General features: G+C 48.6%; 1 protein-coding gene across 4 annotated transcripts in view; it reads right to left on the minus strand.

Moving 5' to 3' along the window:
- nfic (nuclear factor I/C) overlaps positions 1-17,664 on the minus strand; it is a 482,744-nt gene that overhangs the window by 196,354 nt on the left and 268,726 nt on the right. For all 4 annotated transcript variants that reach the window (XR_015080544.1, XR_015080545.1, XM_086004725.1 and 1 more), the window contains 2 exons: positions 4,294-4,368; positions 108-231 (listed from right to left, as the gene is read on the minus strand). Coding sequence is in view for 2 of the 4 variants with exons in the window: in XM_086004725.1 (XP_085860851.1) it covers positions 108-231; positions 4,294-4,368 (199 nt within the window). In the remaining 2 variants the exon portion in view is untranslated. The remainder of the gene's footprint in view (positions 1-107; positions 232-4,293; positions 4,369-17,664) is intronic.

The raw sequence follows: 17,664 nt of genomic DNA on the forward strand, positions 1-17,664 counted from the left end.
GTACATTATTGACTTTTCTGAGAAAATCATGGCCCCATTTATAAGAACAGTCCTGCAGTGTATTATATTAATAGTCCCTCGTGGGTTATACAGTTTCAGTCACATACCCGCTCGATGAGCTGCTTGGCAAAGTTCTCCTCATCCCTGTACTTGGTGGGTTCAAATCATAGGCCAAGTGACCTTGTAACTCTCCAAGAGAGAAATTCGGCCCTGTTCCTGTCACAATGGGAGCTAAAAATTAAAGAATTCAAAACATATTGTTAAAATTTGTAATCAAACTTGGGTTCAAAACTCTTTACAAGCCTATATGCATCTCTAAACTGAAAGTTCAGTTTCTATACATGCAACTTTATACCCTAGGTTACCGAGCACCTTGAACAACCACAAAATACACAAGAGTTCAGTGATCTGAAGCCAAACGTTCACATTTCTTTCAAAATATTTACAAAAGATTGTAAAAAAAAACATTTATAGTTCAGCAGTAGCACCTGCTGAGAGACGTTAATCTGAATGTTGTCTGTACGCCTTGTTAAAGTTTCTAACTGAAATATGAATTAAATCTGTGCTACTTCTTTAGCTATCTCCACCCAGCTTCCCCTCTGAAACTTAAATTATTTGTTGTGTTATACCACGCCATGTGTAGTATTAGTTTCTGTTGGATCCCACTGCTGCTAAGAGGGTGGACGGGTCTCCAAATCTCCACCAATGGCCATTTGCTAAGCGATGCATGATAGCAACCTGGTGATATTACCCCCATACCAATTCCCTCCCCTCAATACAGGCAGACTCTGTCCAGCCCTGCTCAGATCAGGAGCTCAGCCAAGTTCCATCAAACCTACATCCTTACACTAAGTGATGTTTAAGCTCACACTCAAAAGCATTGTGCACCTGCCCTACCCTAGCAGCAGGTATTCAGTTTTATGTGACATTTTAAATAACAAACTTGCAGTGATCCATCCAGAATACTGCTAACCCTGTGAATGATGCTCTTGGTAACAGTTATACATTGATAACACAACTGCTTATTTCTTTATTCTCTCTAACAAGCAGAGACAAGCCTTTAAAGTAGATTGGGGGAGAAATTGGGTGAGTAGCGCCACCTGTTAGCACCTAAAGAGGCAGTCAGTGGCTGTAGCGTCACTGGCTGCGTCTCCCGCGATATTCAGTAGGGGCGCTAATGGTGGCGTTAGGCTTTTGCGCTGCGCCGCCACCGATGACGTCATCGGGTGCGCAGCGCCCCATTCGCGATATTTGGTAGCGAACGCCGCAGTTGCGCCACTCGCTACCCGCGCCCGGTTCACGGGGCCTTACTGTGCCGGCAGCGGCGCAAGTTAAGGTGGAGGTGCGGGGCGGCCGCTTTTTCGGCGGCCGCCTGCCAGCACCTCCGTCCCCGGCCTCCTAACCGCCACCCCCCCCCCGCGGCATTGCCGGCTGTTTCCCGAGAGCCCGGCACTTCTCCTTGGTGCTGGGCTCATTTGCCGGCACTCACGATCGGGGATCGCGCTGTTGCAGGCACCTCCCCCTTAACAGTGGGAGGAAGGCCTGCAGTACTGCAGCGTGCCGTGCCGCAGCGTGTGGCGCTGCGGCACGTTGCGCTGCGATAATCAGTTTCAGCGCCCTAAGAGGGACGTGGAGCGCCTTGAGCATCGCCCCGTGTCTCTCGAGCGGCACTGAAACTGAATTTCTGGTGATCGGAATTACTCCAATCGCTGCGCTAAATCCTGCGCTCAGGCGACTTTTGCGCCACTTTGGCGCCCCAACCCAATTTCTAGGCCATTGTTTCTACATCAAACACCTTAAGGAAAGTCAAAGGGGGACTCCTGTGTAGGACGCAGACTCCATCAAGACCTATCGGCAATGGATAAAAATCTCCATATTATTGATTTAAATGCTACAAACCCTTGGCAGTGGCACAACACGGAGCTTCAGGGAGAGCAGGTAAAACAAAGGGAGCGAAAGAACTAAAAAGGGAAAGAATTTTAAAAGGGGCACCGTAGGCAGAAGCAAATTTATTAAAAAGAGAGCGCCTCAGTCAATTCAAAGCCAAAGGGGACAGTTAAAAGCAAAGAAGAACAGCCAAGGAGAGTAATGATTAAATGGAGGGCAATAGATAGAAGTAAAACTAAAAGGGAACACCGGAGATTAAACAATAGTAAAATTAGAAGGGGGAAAGAGGAGAAATATAACGAAAAAGGGAAACAACTGACAAAAGTATATCTAAGGTGTTTGCTATGGGATGTCCACCAATGAGACAGCCAGATACAATAGATAGGTAAAGACTGTTAATCATTAAGCTTAAAGAAAGAGTTCTAACCTTAGAAACCAAGGTACAGGAACTTACAAGAGCAGACTGAAAGGTGGAGATTTTGGGATGAGGGGGCCAAGTGGCTAGTATTAGATTTATAAGTGAGTCATGTCAGCTAAATGACACAGCTAAGCTAGCATCAGACCTCGAGAATGAAACTTCAAGAATTGGAGCTGGACAGCAGTACATTCTGAAACAGCTTTGCCATGATAGAGTGCTGAGCTAAGCTAATAAAATGGAGACACTGGATGAATTAAACTGAGCGAAGGAAGCAAGAAAGAAAATCCTATGAAGCTACTCAAGAGATATTAGCAAGCAGATACTCGGCACTGTCCAATACTACAGGAGGTAATAAACTCCCAGAAGAAAAAAAAGTAGAAAACCAGAGAGGACAGCCTGGACAAGGATGCAGTTTATCGGTTACAGAGTGATAGTAGTTACAGGAGATTTTTTACTTAAGAAAGTGGATAGCCATGTGTATCGTAGGACAATATATACAGGATGCTGAGTTAGAGCTAGAGCAGTACAAATTAAAGGTTAGAAAGGATACTGTAGAGAACTAAGGGTAGCAGTCCATGTATGGGATAAATTACATAAGGAGAATAATGTAGGGGCCTTAAAAGCCACATATTTGGGGATTGTCACAAAGCTCTAAGATAGAGGATGCAAATGAATGATTCCTGACATATATCCAGTGTTTGGAAAAGGAGGGGAGTTAATAAAAAAAACTGAGGAGGTAAATGAGTGGGTGGCAGCATGTTGTGAGAACAAGCTACCTTCATAAGTAACTGGGAATCCTTGCAGGGGGGAAAAAAAGACTAGTATAGGAGAGACAGGCTGCACTTAAACCAAGTAGGAACAAAGAGTAATATTCAGGAAGCAGTAGGAACTCATTCAAACCAGATGGACGTGGGTGTGAGGGGGGAGGCATGGAGTTAATGGGTTCCCAAATGAGCCAGATCATAGGGTAGAAGGCAGTTAACAGGTAGTTATGAATACAAATACCTAGAGAGACACAGAGGAGCCGGAGCAGACACTGGGGAACATGAGAAGAATCAAATCTATAATAAAATATATATACATGAACGCTAGGAGCATTAGAAATAAGATGCCGGAACTGGATACTGTTGTGGCTGTTGGGAGCTAACGATGTGGTGGGAATATCATAAACGTGGCTAAATCCAGAGGTTGGAAATTAATATAACATTCAGTAGTAGAGAGACAGGACAGAGTGGCCAGAAAATGAGACGGTGTAACCCTATATGTCAGAGACACCTGGGTGGTAAAAGAAGTTGGGCTAGAAAGTCGTTTAGGCCAGTTTTCAGGCACCTAATGGGAGGATTGCGAGAAATTGCTCCTCCAGGAACGATGACAGGAACTTGGGGTTTTCAGACTAGAGAGGAGGCATGAGAGGTGCTCTTAAAGAGGTGTACAAGGTTGTTAAGGATATAGAAAAAGTTAACTCAGAATATTACTTTAAATTAAACTGCAGAAGTAGACCAAGGTGACACAAGTTCAAACTAGGAAAAGGTACTTTTAGGGATGATATCAGGAAATTTTTGTTCACACAAAGGAGGATCCACATGTGGAATGAATTTCCAGATACAGTGATGGGAACGAAAACACTGGAATTGTTTAAGAAATAACTGGATGCTACATTGCAGGGTTGTTAGAGATCTTTCTGGGTGGATAAATTAAGATTGGACGAATGGCCATGCTCGTCTGTAATTATCTTATAATCCAACCCTAAAAGTTGAATTAAACTTTCCCTCACCAGCAGCTTTGATAAATTAAACATAAATCATTTCACCATAAGAGAGTAGCAAGGTACACTGCTTTATCTAATATTAATATAGTATCAAACTTAAAACATTTCACTGTTTTATTACTTAGGTGAAATTACATATGGCCTCTATTTCTAATAACAAATCTGAAGAAAATATGGTTACCATAGCTGTTAAAGGGATTTAAATAAAAGTGACACTTACTTCTGGATACCTGCACCAGCTCAGTTACATTGAACACGCCCGAAGTCACAAAGCTGTCCTGAAATTCTGTGTGTTCTGCAAAAGACAAGACAAGACAAGTCAATGAACTGTTTGTGCCAATGTCACTTCCTTTTCATTGATAGGAGATATGAGCACTGCAGTGCGGGGGTGGGGGCAGTTCATGGAGGTGCAACACTCGTCTCCTTAAAGCACCAAGGGCTGGATTTTACCAACCTTGGGGGGGCGACGTCGGTGGCGGGTCCCAGCCTCGCTGCTGGCTCCAGCCCGCTGCATAGAATGATTATCCCCTGATTGGGCTTGTTAAGCCCGCCCAGCACGTTTCCCGGCCAACTGAAGGAAGCGGGTCTGATGACGTCATTTGATGACGTGTCATCAGCCGGTTTCCTTAAACGGACCATGGACAAATTTATTTTGACATTTGTGCTGTCAGTGTTCTACAGTATTGAGGTGCTGCAAACACTGGCAAGCACTGCACAGATGTACACGGCTGCACTCAGGCTCTCTCATGACTCCCTCCATATGCTTATGCAGGGAGTCAGACCACGAGGTTCTCTTCCCTTCCAATGGGCAGAAGAGACCTCCTCAGGAGGCCAACACAGCCTGGTTGCACATTGCACAGGAGGACACTAACAGGGATGTCGTTAGGAGGACCTGGCTGCAGTGGTGCAAACCTTTCAATGATCTCAGTAGATCACGAAACGTTACTGTAAAGCCACACTCAATCTCATCCAGCTGTGCCACTCATCACATCCCCATCACTCTGCCTTCCCTACCCTACTCCTGCACATCCTTACTCACACCAACTTACCTTGCACCTCCACCCATCCCTCTCTATCTACATTATCACTTTCCCATCTCACTAGCCAGCCCTCACACTCACCCTCATCCTAGTCCAATCAATCATACCAACCAACAACACACAAGGGTAGGCACTTGGGTGATTTAGCCAATGTTCATGTGAAGCTTCTGTTAATGTGCTGTCAAACATTGAAATCTTTATTTTCAACACTTTGCGTTCTTGGACAGATTTGTGTGCACCTTTGGAAGTGGCTTAGTGAGTTGCATTGAATGGTGAGACATAATGGTACCCCCCCCCCCAAAGCAATGCTGATGAGTGTGAAAGGAATGGCTTGGGCATTGTAGGGATGCTTTATGATGTTGGTGTGAGGTGCTGCCAACCTGGCGCATCATGTGGCAGCCAGGGTGTATAGTGTCAAGTGAAGTAAATCTGGCTATGGTGAGGCCATCCCTGGCCTCCCGGGCAATAATGTAGTTGGGTGCTGATGCCCTGTGTCCTGTGTAGCATCTGTTGATTGCGGAGAAGGCTGGTGTTGTTGGTGCTGCTGGTGTGCCTGGTGATGCTGGTGTTGGGGCTGATCATGGTCGGATTCTGAGGACCAAGGTGAGAGAGTGTAAAGGGCACTGATGCTGATGGAATAAATGACAGGTGAAGTACAGATGACAGAAGTGATTGGTCAATGGTGGGAGAGGTAATGAGGTCAGACTGGATGGAGACTTGTGTAAAGATTTGCAGCATTCTGAATCTGTAGTGCAAATGCAGTTTAGAGAAGCTAGTGGCTAAGGGAAGATATCTGAATTAGCTGGGAGCTTTGACTTGACATTTGACGCTGTCAACTCATCAGCTGAAACAATGGCAAGTGACCTCCCACCTCAGCTTCACGGACGAGGTCTAGGCACAGCGGGAAACCGGTGGGCGACCTGTCAAAATCAAAAAGCTGGGGAGAAAAGCATTGTTAAGTGGCTGTAAACAAGCCACTAATGATTTCAACTGTCTCCCCTGCTGCTGCGTGATGGGTCTGCTCAGCGCTGGCAGATCCGACATTTGGTTAAAGGCGCATGGCCACCTGACCCACCACCGATCGTGCCCGCTGACCACACCACTCTCCCCACCTCACCACCCCCCCCGCCCCCCAACCTGGAAAATTCCCCCCAAAATTTTGGGAACAGGAAAGATATGGTCATAACAATAGTTTCAGCAGTGGCGTCACAATTCTGCGTTCTTTCCATGCTTCACTCTCATAATTATCATTATATTATTAGCTTCCATGTCTTAAAGAGGAAGCGGACTAGTATTGAATCATACACACCCTACCATACACATGCACACCAAACACAAACCCCCAAAACACACATACAGCCCTCACATGCACCAAACGCACATGAACGTCACCTCCCACATACACTATCTGAGCTCATTCAAAATTCCATATTCTATCCTGCGCTAGATCCTGTTCCTCCATCATCCCTGTCCGTGCTGACCTCTATTGGCTGCTGGTCATCTTATAAAGTCCTCAGCCTCGGTTACACAGCTTTCCATTAGTTCTACCCAACCAATTTTGTAAAATGCTTGTGAATACTTTTACTATGTTAAAGATGTTTTATACATCTTGATGAACTCAATTTTTTTACATTGGAAATTAGGGAAAATCTATCAGAAAATGACTTCTTAAAAAATGTAAAAGATTGGAATCAGCAGGGCCAACTCCTGGGGCGGATGGAAATTGATGAAGCAGCTGAAGATGGTTGGGCCCAGGACACTGCCCTGAGGAAGTCCTGCAGCGACGTCCTGGGGCTGAGCATGGCAAAAGGTGGCCAAGAACATGGGAGCAATTCCCAAAAAAAGAGCTTAAATGGCCTCACCAGGACGGAGGAAGTTAGTGTGAATCTTTACATAGAATTTAAACTGTGAGCCTTGTGGCAACAACCTCGGGTGTCCTGTCATCACTGTTACGTGCTCGTCAAATAATATAATGTAAGCATGATACCATCCCATACCCATTTAGGAATCACTCCCTGGTTACAAGCTACAGACACTCCACCACCTTCACACTCGATGCAATTCCTTCTCATAGCAAAGGGAAAGGGCACTGTTACTGTTGTAGGGTGTCCTGATGCTGCAGTTAGTCATGAAAATCTCATATTCTCTGTAGGAGAAGATGGTTTTTAACAGAAGACAGGTCACCGCTACCAGGAGAGGACCTGCTACAATACAGGAGGTGACTCCGTTTGAGGGTGGGGAATAGAGGTTGCAAGAATGGTACTTGAGAGAGGTGGCAGGAGATGGCGAATGGGTGGGCAAATCCCTACTGAGGGTTCATGGTTTGCTTTACTTTCCTCCCTACCGTCCTGATCAACATATTTTAATTCACATGACATTCCCCTGCAGATGAACAGACCTCAATTCACATGACATTCCCCTGCAGATGAACAGACCTCAATCCAAGTTTGCATTAACCCTTCTGTTTGTCCATCTTTATGTCTTTGGAGAAATGGCACAGCACACAAAGATTGTACCCTCCATAGAACCTGTAAGAAGCAGGTCCTCTGGCATTGTGTCTCAATTCCAAGAAGTGGCATGCTGCAACCCAGTTACATCCATCCCAGGGGATATAGATAAAGAATATGAGGGAATGCGGAGGTGGATTCACTGTGCACTGGGGCAGGAGGAAGAATAGGCCTCTTGGTGGAGGGGTAGAGCACCTCTTCCAGTAGATGCACAGGTGAATCCAGATCTCCATAGCCTGTATAACAAGTGAATGTTTTCATAGAATGATGGACTATTGGAGTTATTGGCTGATTTTCTCAGGAGGTTCTGCACCATGGTGACAAGCGTGAAGGGATCCATATTCCACATGTGTGGAATTGAAAGCATGCAGAGACCCTTGGTGCAGATGGCAGCTCAAGGGCCATCTGCGACACAGGTGCTCACAGCTAAGGCCTTGTTGCCAGTCTTAGGTACTCTAATGAATTCTCAGAATGCTGAAATAAAGACTCTTGGTTACACTGTGACCTCCTCAATGGACAGGCTCAGAGAAAACATAGCTCAAATCAAGAGAGAAATAGGCCTAGAAATTCACTGGCGCCCCCAGCCTCGCCAGGGCGCCGGAAGTACCGCCCCGGAAGGAGTCGCAGCCGCCCGCCGCAAATTCAGTTTCAGCACCCCAGACGGAAGCGCGGCGCTACTCGAGGCGCCCCGCATCCCTCTTGGGGCGCTGCAACTGAAAATCGCAGTGCAACGTGCCGCAGCGTGTGCGCGCTGCGATACTGCAGGCCTTCCTCCCCTTCTTAAAGGAGAGGGGCCTGCTGCAGCGTGCTCGAAGAGCGCGAGTGCCGGCAAAAGAGCCCGGCACCGAGGAGAAGTGCCGGGCTCTTGGGACACAGCCGGCACTCCGCGGGGGGGGGGGGGAGGGGGGACTCAGGGGGCCGGGGACGGCAGCGTGGAGAGGTGCTGGCAGGCGGCCAGCAAAAAAAATGGCCGCCCCACACCTCAGCGCCTCTACCGCCGCAGGTAGGCCCCCCTGAACCAGGGGGCACTACTAAATTTTGCGATCGGGGCGGTAGTGGGGCGCTGCGCACACCGATGATGTCATCGGTAGCGGCGCAGCGCTAACGGCTAGCGCCGCCATTAGCATCCCGCTAAATTTAGCGGGAGGCATGGCCAGTGGCGCAAAACCCACTAAGTGCCCTCTTAGGGCGCTAATGGGTGGCGCAGGCCATAGTGCCTGCCTTGCACAAATTCCAGTCATGTCATGGGATTGGACAACCCACGATCTATGGGCAGAATGGCAATGAGGCCAGGAGATGGGGAAGATTAGAACAAACACTGGATATTAGTTCTCTCTTTCCAGGTCGCTCTACTTCCACTGCTATCAGTCTCCCTTATACACTCCCAACCCCTGACTACAAATGGAGCCCGAGATCTGGGTTCACCTGTGTATCTACTGGGGGAGGTGCTCTCCCCCTCTTCCAAGGGCTGACCAGCCCCTGCAGCAGAAAAGTTTCAGCCTGAAGCTGGCCCATCACAGAGATCAAGAGCTACCTCAGGTCCCAATACTTGACAGTGACTCACAATTGCCATCTTCCTGCCTCAGCAAAACCACTTAGGTGAAGCACCAAACTAGTTAACCATGCACAAAAGACACCCAGGGAGAAAAATTGGGTCATGCCCCCTTTGGGGCGCTAACTTCACCGGGGTGCTACTTTTAGCGCCCCAAAAAAATCAGCACCCCTGCGCCTGAAATTCACCGGTAGCGCCCCAAGAGGGAAGTGGGGTGCTACTGGAAGCACCCCGCCTCCCTCTTGGGCGCTACGTGCTGCTGTGGCATGTTGCTCCGCGGTACTGCAGGCCTTCCTCTCCTTATTAAAGGGGAGTGGCCTAGCACAGCGCAACCTGGGGCCCAGCTGTGCCACCAGGGATCGGAGTGCCAGCAAAAGAGCCCGGCACTCAAGAGAAGTGCCGGGCTCACGGAGCGCAGCCAGAACTCCACGGGGGCTGCAGAGGAGGCCGGGGACGGCAGAGGGGACGGGTGCTGGCAGGCGGGCAGCAACAAAAATGGCTGCCTGGCACCGCCCCTTTAATTTGTGCTGCCCCGGCCGCAGGTAAGCCCCCCGATCCAGTCGAACATAGCGTCCAGCGGTAAGTCAGGGGGCACTACCGAAGATTGTGGCCGGAGCGCTGTGCACGCCGATGCTGTCATCGGCGATGGCACAGTGCTGCGGGGCGCTAACGGTTGCCGCCGCCGCTAACCTCCCGCTGAATTTCGCGGGAGTCGTTGGCGGCACCGTGCCCAGGTGCTAGTTGCTTTGCACCCCGTTAGCGCTTTCTTAGGGTGCTAACGGGAGGCGCAAATCAACCGAATTTTTAGGCCCCAATGTTAGAAAGGGGAAAAAAAACTGTGATGGAAACAGTTGGGTTGAGAGACAATTTGTGATTCTGCAGAAGAAATGTGTTGGTTGCAGATGATGCTTTGTGCAAAGCCATTTGGAAAAACACTTATTCAGGTTTCTGTAATAGATGGATTGACCATGACAGGGACTTTTGATGGACACTGATTTGGCTTTTCAGGAGTGGTTTTAATGAAGAGGAAGGTCAAGAGGGAGAGATGGAATGCGTGAAATGGTCAGAAGATGTCCCAGTCAATAAGCTGGTTGTGGAGAACACAACAGGCACAATGATCCTGGAGACTTTGACTGGGTGGTATTGCAGGACTCTCTTGTGGGAGTCACTCTTGTGGAAGGGTGAGCCTCATTGTATCTCTGTTCACACTTCAGTAGATGGAGCACTCAGGGATACCGTTAGTCATGGCAACAACGGGTAGGAAAGGTCCCCTAGCAGACAGCTTTTGAATCCATACACCTCTTCAAACAGGAAAGCTATATGGATTGCTGTAGAATTAAGGCACAATGCAAAGCTGCCAGAAAATCCAGAACTGAACCTGCATTATTTTGAGCCAGTGATTGCATACAAGCTGGACATTAATTGATCCCTGTAAGGGGCATCCTTCTCTCTTAGAGCTCATAGGCCTATCAATCACAGCCTGCACACTGGGAAAACCAGCAAGACCATAGAAGCCAAGGCCACATGCTTGCTGCTCCCTGGCATCCATGGGGAACATGGTGTACTGATAGCCCCGACAAACAATGCATGCATGATCTGGTGGATGCACCTATGCACATAGAATCCAATGACATAGTCTCCAAAGATGATGTTCTGATGTCCCTACTTGGTGCTGGATTATGGAAGAAAGCTTTCACAATGTTGCAATTGTATTTGGCTCCAGCATAGCTGAAGATTACTGCATTCTATAATCATGTTTAGAATTCAATGAATCCCAGTTTATGAACATTTTCACTATTGCTAAAGACAGGGAATTCACAGAGCTGCACTGTAAATCTAATTTTATTTTAATGTCAATACAGCCTGGAAGAAAATGGGTTAATATCTCCAGTAACATAATGAATTTAACGTTAAGAATAAGTACGATAACACTGCCAATAGTCATTTCTGGTGCTGTATTGAGTTAATTAGAACAAGTTCGAGAAAATGGGAATCCTGTGATGCAGTCAACTGTTACTGGAGTGGTACTAATAATATGACTACACACTTGATGGGTAGTGGTTGCAGCACTGGATTAGAACCCAAAGGTTTTAACATCAAATCACACCACATTTCTAGCAGCTAAGTTCTGGGGCTACATGGAGGGAGGGGAGGCCACGACTAGACCCTCTCTCTCTCCATCTAGCAACTTAAGGGGTTTGCCACTTCTACCTCAAGGATAACCACCTCTCTTTTCCTGGTGATTCCTGGAGATGGCAGCGATAAGTAGGGAAATTGGGCAATTTTCTGGGCCCTGTCTCCTCAGCAATATTTACAGGTGGCAGGTAGTGAAGGGTAGGCTGGTGGCCTTCCAGGCTGGGGCAGGGGAGCATCAAGGTTTAGATGTGGCAACAGGCCTTGCCACCGATTTTGGTAGGGCATGATCATGGAGGAAAATCCAGCCAAAGAACTTTTATTTTACTAATATAAGGTCAAGGACTGAATTCTGGGCCGGCACCTCATGATTCTGCATGCTGGTACTCTCCAGTGTGTTGCAGCAACTTTCCCTTTTCACCAGATTTGCTTTTATTTTCTCTCTTATATCTTCCTGGCCACAAGCCATTGGCCAGCCAATAAGGCAGGCACTGAATCTTCTCCTAGGCCTCTGCTAATGTTGTTCTTGGTCAATTTGATCTTATAAGCTGTACCATCAAATGTTAGATACAGTTTCCTCACCTATAATTTTCCTGATTTCAGCTGGGTGATCGAAGAGGGTTGCTGTCTCATGCAGTGATTAACGATTTGTTACATACCTTCAAAAGAGAGTGGGACCAGTTCCTGGATGGGGCGGAGATCGCGGCATACAAAAGATAGGTGGAATACTAAGTAATATAAATCACGGTCAATGTGCTATCCTGGACTAGTTTTGATTGCCAAAGGGGGTCCGAGAGGAACTTTCCAATTTTTTCCCACCCTAAATTGGGCGTGGTATTTTTTTGCCTCTCTCAGATTAGATGACTGCTGTTGGGTGGGTGAGATATTGTGAATCCTGATGGTTAAGGGTAACTACTGTGTGGGGTAGTTACCCTTAACCATGTAACAGTTGGTCTTTTCCTGTCCATCATTTTAGTATGTTTGAATGAGTGGGGGCAATGTGAAAAAACACATCGGGCTTGATTTTAACTCAGGTGCGGGCTGTTGTCGTGTTATCCGAATTTCATGTTCCCCACACAAATCTAAATGGATGTGGGAGATTGATGCAATTTTAACTCAATTGGCCAATTGATTTCCTTTGCAAAGGGGTTTTTCATGACTTAAAGTCCCCTCCGATGACGTCATCATTGCTGCTGCATTTAAGGTCCACAGCAAGCCTTGCTTTTTCTGCAGGTTTCCAAGCTTCCTCCATTTGGTGTCAGAGGGACCTGCAGGAAAGATGACAAGCGGGAGGGCAAGAGCAGCTCCTCGTTTTGACGAGGCGGCACTGCAGGCATTGGTGGATGGGGCTAGGGCCAACAGGGAGGTCCTGTTCCCTTCATCAGGGAGGAAGAGGCCTCCCACTCAGACCAAGGCAGTGTGGATGCAGGTGGCTGAGGAGGTCAACTCCTTGGGAGTCACCCGCAGAACCTGGATACAGTGCAGGAAAAGATTTCATGATCTTCAGCGCACTGGAAAAGTAAGTATGAATTTCCCATCACCCTCAACCTGATCCCCATTGCCTTTCCTCACCAGCACTCAGCTTTAGCAATCTATTCCTCCACATCCCACTTAACACTGGCATCCACGCACCCTTACCCATTCCCTCTCTCTCTATGCTCACATTCACATAGCTATTCCACCATGCAGCCCTCACACACCCCATCACTCTGATGCTTTGAACACAACTGACAACACACAGGGAGGGCCCTTGGTCTTGCAACCTCACTCCATCTTTGTCTCCTTCTAAGTATCTATGCTATGCAATCTCTACACGCCTTCATTCTCACTCAACCTCTACTTGTCTCCCTCATTGCAGGAAAAGAGAGCTCACAACAAAAGAAAGCGAGCCAGGACAGGAGGAGGACCACCCTCAACAGCCCACCCGACCCCCTGGGAGGAGGCCGTCCTGGAAATCATGGGCATTGAGGATGATTCGCGCATGGGGGATGGACAGACGGGTGCAACACAGCAAGCTGGTGACAGAAAAGTTTCCCATCTCTCTCTTTGACATTGCATGAGTCGCTGATAATGATTGCAAAGCTGTAACAGATGCACTTATGAGCATCTGCAAAAAGCTATGTGCATGTAGCCTTTGCATCACATCTCTGACTCTTTCCTTTACTCCCCCACAGGACCATCACAAGCATCCGTCCCCCCTAGCCAGGAAGAAGAGGCTGAGCAGCCAGACTGCTCAGAGGAAGCTGCAACCTCTGAGGGCGCAGCCTCAGCAGAATTGAGCGCACCCGGCAACAGCGCAAACACTCACACCTCAGTGGGACCTTCGGGACATAGAGTAGTGTTGTCACCTGGTGTATCACAGCTGACAAGTGAGCATCAGCAGACTGTAGAGACAGGGACAGCAGTGGAGAGTCCTCGTCGGAGGGCGCAGGACTCTGCCAGCTCGGCTCAGCAGCATGTCGACCCTCTGCCTCTGGGTCCATCCATAAGATCAGAGGTGATGGAACTTCAGGCACAGATGCAGGAGTCTCTGGCAGGTTTTGTCTCTAGGGTCGCTGCGAGTGTGGAGCGAATGGAGGAGTCCATAGCGAACATGAACAGAGCCTTTGTGGAGTCATTGGAGCATGACGCATCAACACGGAAAGGATGGCTACCTCCGTGGAAACGATTGCTACCTCCGTGGTAAGGCTGGCTACCGTACAGGAGAGGATGACTACGGTAGAGGAGAGGGCTACGGCCATGGAGGAGCTTAGTCGCCAGGGTATGGAAAACATGGTCATTGTTCAGAATAGAATGACATCTCTTGAGGAGCGATGGACATCTACTGAACAGAGAAACCAGACCTTCATGGAAGTCCTTCTGAGTAGGACTGCCATTGCAGATATGGGTCCCCATAGCCCCCCTGATATGCAGCAAGGTGCTCTCCAGCCACTTGCAGGCACTGAGGGGGACCTGGCCCATGAGAGGGAGGTTGGTGGCAGACCTAAAGGAAGTGGGGGTTCCTCTCCAAGCGCTCACACTTCCATGCCACTGCAGAGCCCTCGGCCAGAGCCCCACCAGAGTCCACACCCAAGTGAGATAGACGTCTCAACCACTGCACAGCCGCAGGAGCAGCAGACTGTTGACGAGCCCTCACAGGCTCGCAACCCCAGAGGATGCCCTCCAAAGGTGTCGAGACAGGAGCAGCAGGAAAGTGAGCAAGGGGCCTCCACATCTGCTGAAGCCACAGGGGAACCACTACGTAGGAGCACGCGTAAGAGGAAGATAAAGCACAAGTAGTCACAAGGGTAGTCACTTGGGTGAAATTTGATGTATTGTTAGAAAAAGCCATCAGATTAATTATGTTAATAAAAAATCTGATGGCTACTGCTGTAGTTGTGGCGTGTGTCATTTCACGAATGGGACTTTCACATTGAGGGCTTAGGATTACTTGCAATTGTCAGTATGCTGGTCAAATAGCTAGGAATCCGCAGGGTCTTGGCCACTGTTGATGCTCAGGTAAGAAGCTGCAAGGCAAAAGTGTTTGATTGACTAGGCTAAGCAAATCTGGCCAGGATGAGTGCGTTCCTTGCATCCCGGGCAGCAATGTTCTCACGTAATGCTGCCGCTGGTTGATGGGCCTCTGCAGGATGTTCGTTTTCGCCCTCCTCCTCCTCCTTCTCTTCATCTGAGGAGGATATGTGAGGAGCCACTTGGTCCTCAGGAATCTGCAAGCCACGACGCTGTGCCATGTTGTAAAGTGCACAGCAAACCATGACGATTCTAGAGACCCTGGCTGCTGAGTACTGCAGGGCTCCACCGGATCTATCCAGGCATCTGAAGCGCATCTTCAGCAAACCGATGGTTTGTTCGATAATGGATCTGGTGGAAATGTGGCTGGAGTTGTAGCGCTTCTCAGCTTCGTTGGCTGGCCTCCTCAAAGGCATCATCAGCCACGTCCTCAGGGGATAGCCCTTGTCTCCAAGTAGCCATCCGTTAAGTTGGTCTGGCAGACTAAATAGCGGAGGCACACTCGACTGGCGCAGTATGAAGGAGTCATGGCAACTGCCAGGGTACATGGCACAAACATGCAAAATCTCCTTCTTGTGGTCACACACCAGCTGAACGTTGAGGGAGTGGAAGCCCTTGCGGTTGACAAAAATACCTGGATTGCGATGGGGTGCCCTAAGGGCCACATGTGTGCAGTCAACGACGCCCTGCACCCTTGGAAAGCCTGCCAGATGAGCAAATCCAACCGCTCACATCGTGACACTTGCGCGATCCTTGGTGAAATGGATGTGATTGTGCGCGAGGGTAAAGAGGGCATCAGTTACCTGCGTGATGCAAGTGTGTGTGGTCGCCTGGGAGATGCCGCTGATGTCTGCTGCTGATCCCTGGAATGAGCCTGAGGCAAAAAAGTTGAGTGCGGTGGTGACTTTGATGGCCACTGGTAATGCTTGTCCACCTGGACCTCTGGGCAGCAGGTCTTGCTGTAGCATTGCGCAGATGTCAGTCACTACCTCTCGCGAAAGTCAGAGCCGCCTTTGGCACTGCTGCTCAGACATGTTGAGGTAACTGACCCTGCATCTGTAGACCCTGTTTGGAGGGTATCTCCTGCGCCGACGGGCTTCCAGGCGCTGACCCCTTCTGGCCTGTGCAGCTTCAGGTGGGTGAGCAGCAGCCTGGCGCTCCTGCTGCTGCTGCTGCTGGTGCTGCTGTTGTTCCTGGTTCTGCTGCTGCCACGGCTGCTGTTCGAGCTCCTCTAATGCCCAGGTGGGAAGGAAATAAATGGCTCCCATGCTTCTGGTATATGCCTCCGTTGAGGAAGCGCTGAGTGAAGGTGGCGAGAGGGGTTTCCCAGGAGGCCACACTGGAAATGGGTGTGCGGCTCCAAACAGGTGTGGTTAAGCCTTGTAAAAGTTGCCCCAGGCCTGAGACCACTAAGTCCTGCCACCTGCAAATGATGGGCGATCAAATCTCCTCTTTAATGGTTGACCTGCAGTTGATAGTCAGCAATCCAATAGTGCTCCCACCAGGTTTCACATTCGTGTTTCCCGCCAGGCGTGTTTCACGTGGGAAGAGGGTTAAATTCGCAAGGGCCTTACAAAATAGGATTATAGAGGCCATTTAGTGGTTGTTAAGGGCCTTAACAACCAGTCCCGCCCGTTGGATGCGGGACGGAGTCGGGACCATCAGACACGCCTGAGTTAAAATTGCTTGGCGTCGGGAACCAGGCGGGTGGGGGGTCCCGCCCGCCAGTTATTGCGATTTTAACCCCCCGCACGCCTCCAAGCCCGACTCCACGGCTCAATTAAAATCGAGCCCATCGTCTGTCCTGCATCATACCACAAAATATTTCTGTATTATAGCCTATCCACGTGAAACTGAAGCTAGGCTAATGTACAGGGACTTTCAAATAGAGTTCTGTTATCTACACTGAATGGAATTCTTTTAACTTTGGCTCAGGACTTAACACACAATGCTTTCTGGAGTTAGCAATTAGTTGCAAGGGGTGGCAACAACCACCCCCCATGCCCCCCCCCACCGCCCCCATTTAGAAAAGAAAAAGAAACACTTGCATTTATATAGTGTTATTCATGACTGTAGGACATCCAAAGCACTTTACAGTAAATTAAGTACCCTTGCAGTGTAGTCACTGTTATAATGTAGGGAACCATGGCACCCAATTTGCACACAGCAACCTCCAACAAACAGCAATGAAATAAATCTGTTTTAGTTGTTGATTGAGGGATAAATGTTGGCTAGAACACCGGGAAAACTCCCCTGCTGTTCTTCGAATAATGCCATGGGATCTTTAATCTCCACCTGAGAAGGTGGACCTCGGTTAACGTCTCAGCCTAGATTATGTGCTCAAGTCTCTGGAGTGGGACTGGAACCCACGACCTTCTGACTTAGAGCCGAGAGAGTACCAGTGAGCCAAAGTTGACTGGTTATTGCTCTAGATTAAACCTAATCATGTCAAGGTTGTCTGGCTCATACCACAGATTGTGATTATGTATGCAAATTTACCACTGTGAGAGGAAATGGAGCTCATTGTCAGTGATTGACACAACTGCGAAGAGGGCGTCGTTCCAGATGCAAGTATCAAAATGCTTAGTTTCATGCTGACATAATAAAGGTCTCTTGAGACATAAGGGGGCTGCTAGCCACATCCCCATTTACTTGAAAAAGAAGCGGGGCTTCTTAAAGAAACTGGCCTCCACTTCAAAGGAATTGAGGGGAATTTCTAGGCAGCTGTCTTAGACTATTTAATTCACTCAGTTCAACTGTATTTCCATGCCCATGACATGAGGGTGACAGAGGAACCAAATATTATTGCTTTAACGTGGCACCCAAATAGCATGGAGTCCAGTTCTATG

Source organism: Somniosus microcephalus, chromosome 13 (assembly GCF_052327205.1).
Source record: "Somniosus microcephalus isolate GS21.2 chromosome 13, FLI_Smic_1.0, whole genome shotgun sequence".
Lineage (NCBI taxonomy): Eukaryota > Metazoa > Chordata > Chondrichthyes > Squaliformes > Somniosidae > Somniosus > Somniosus microcephalus.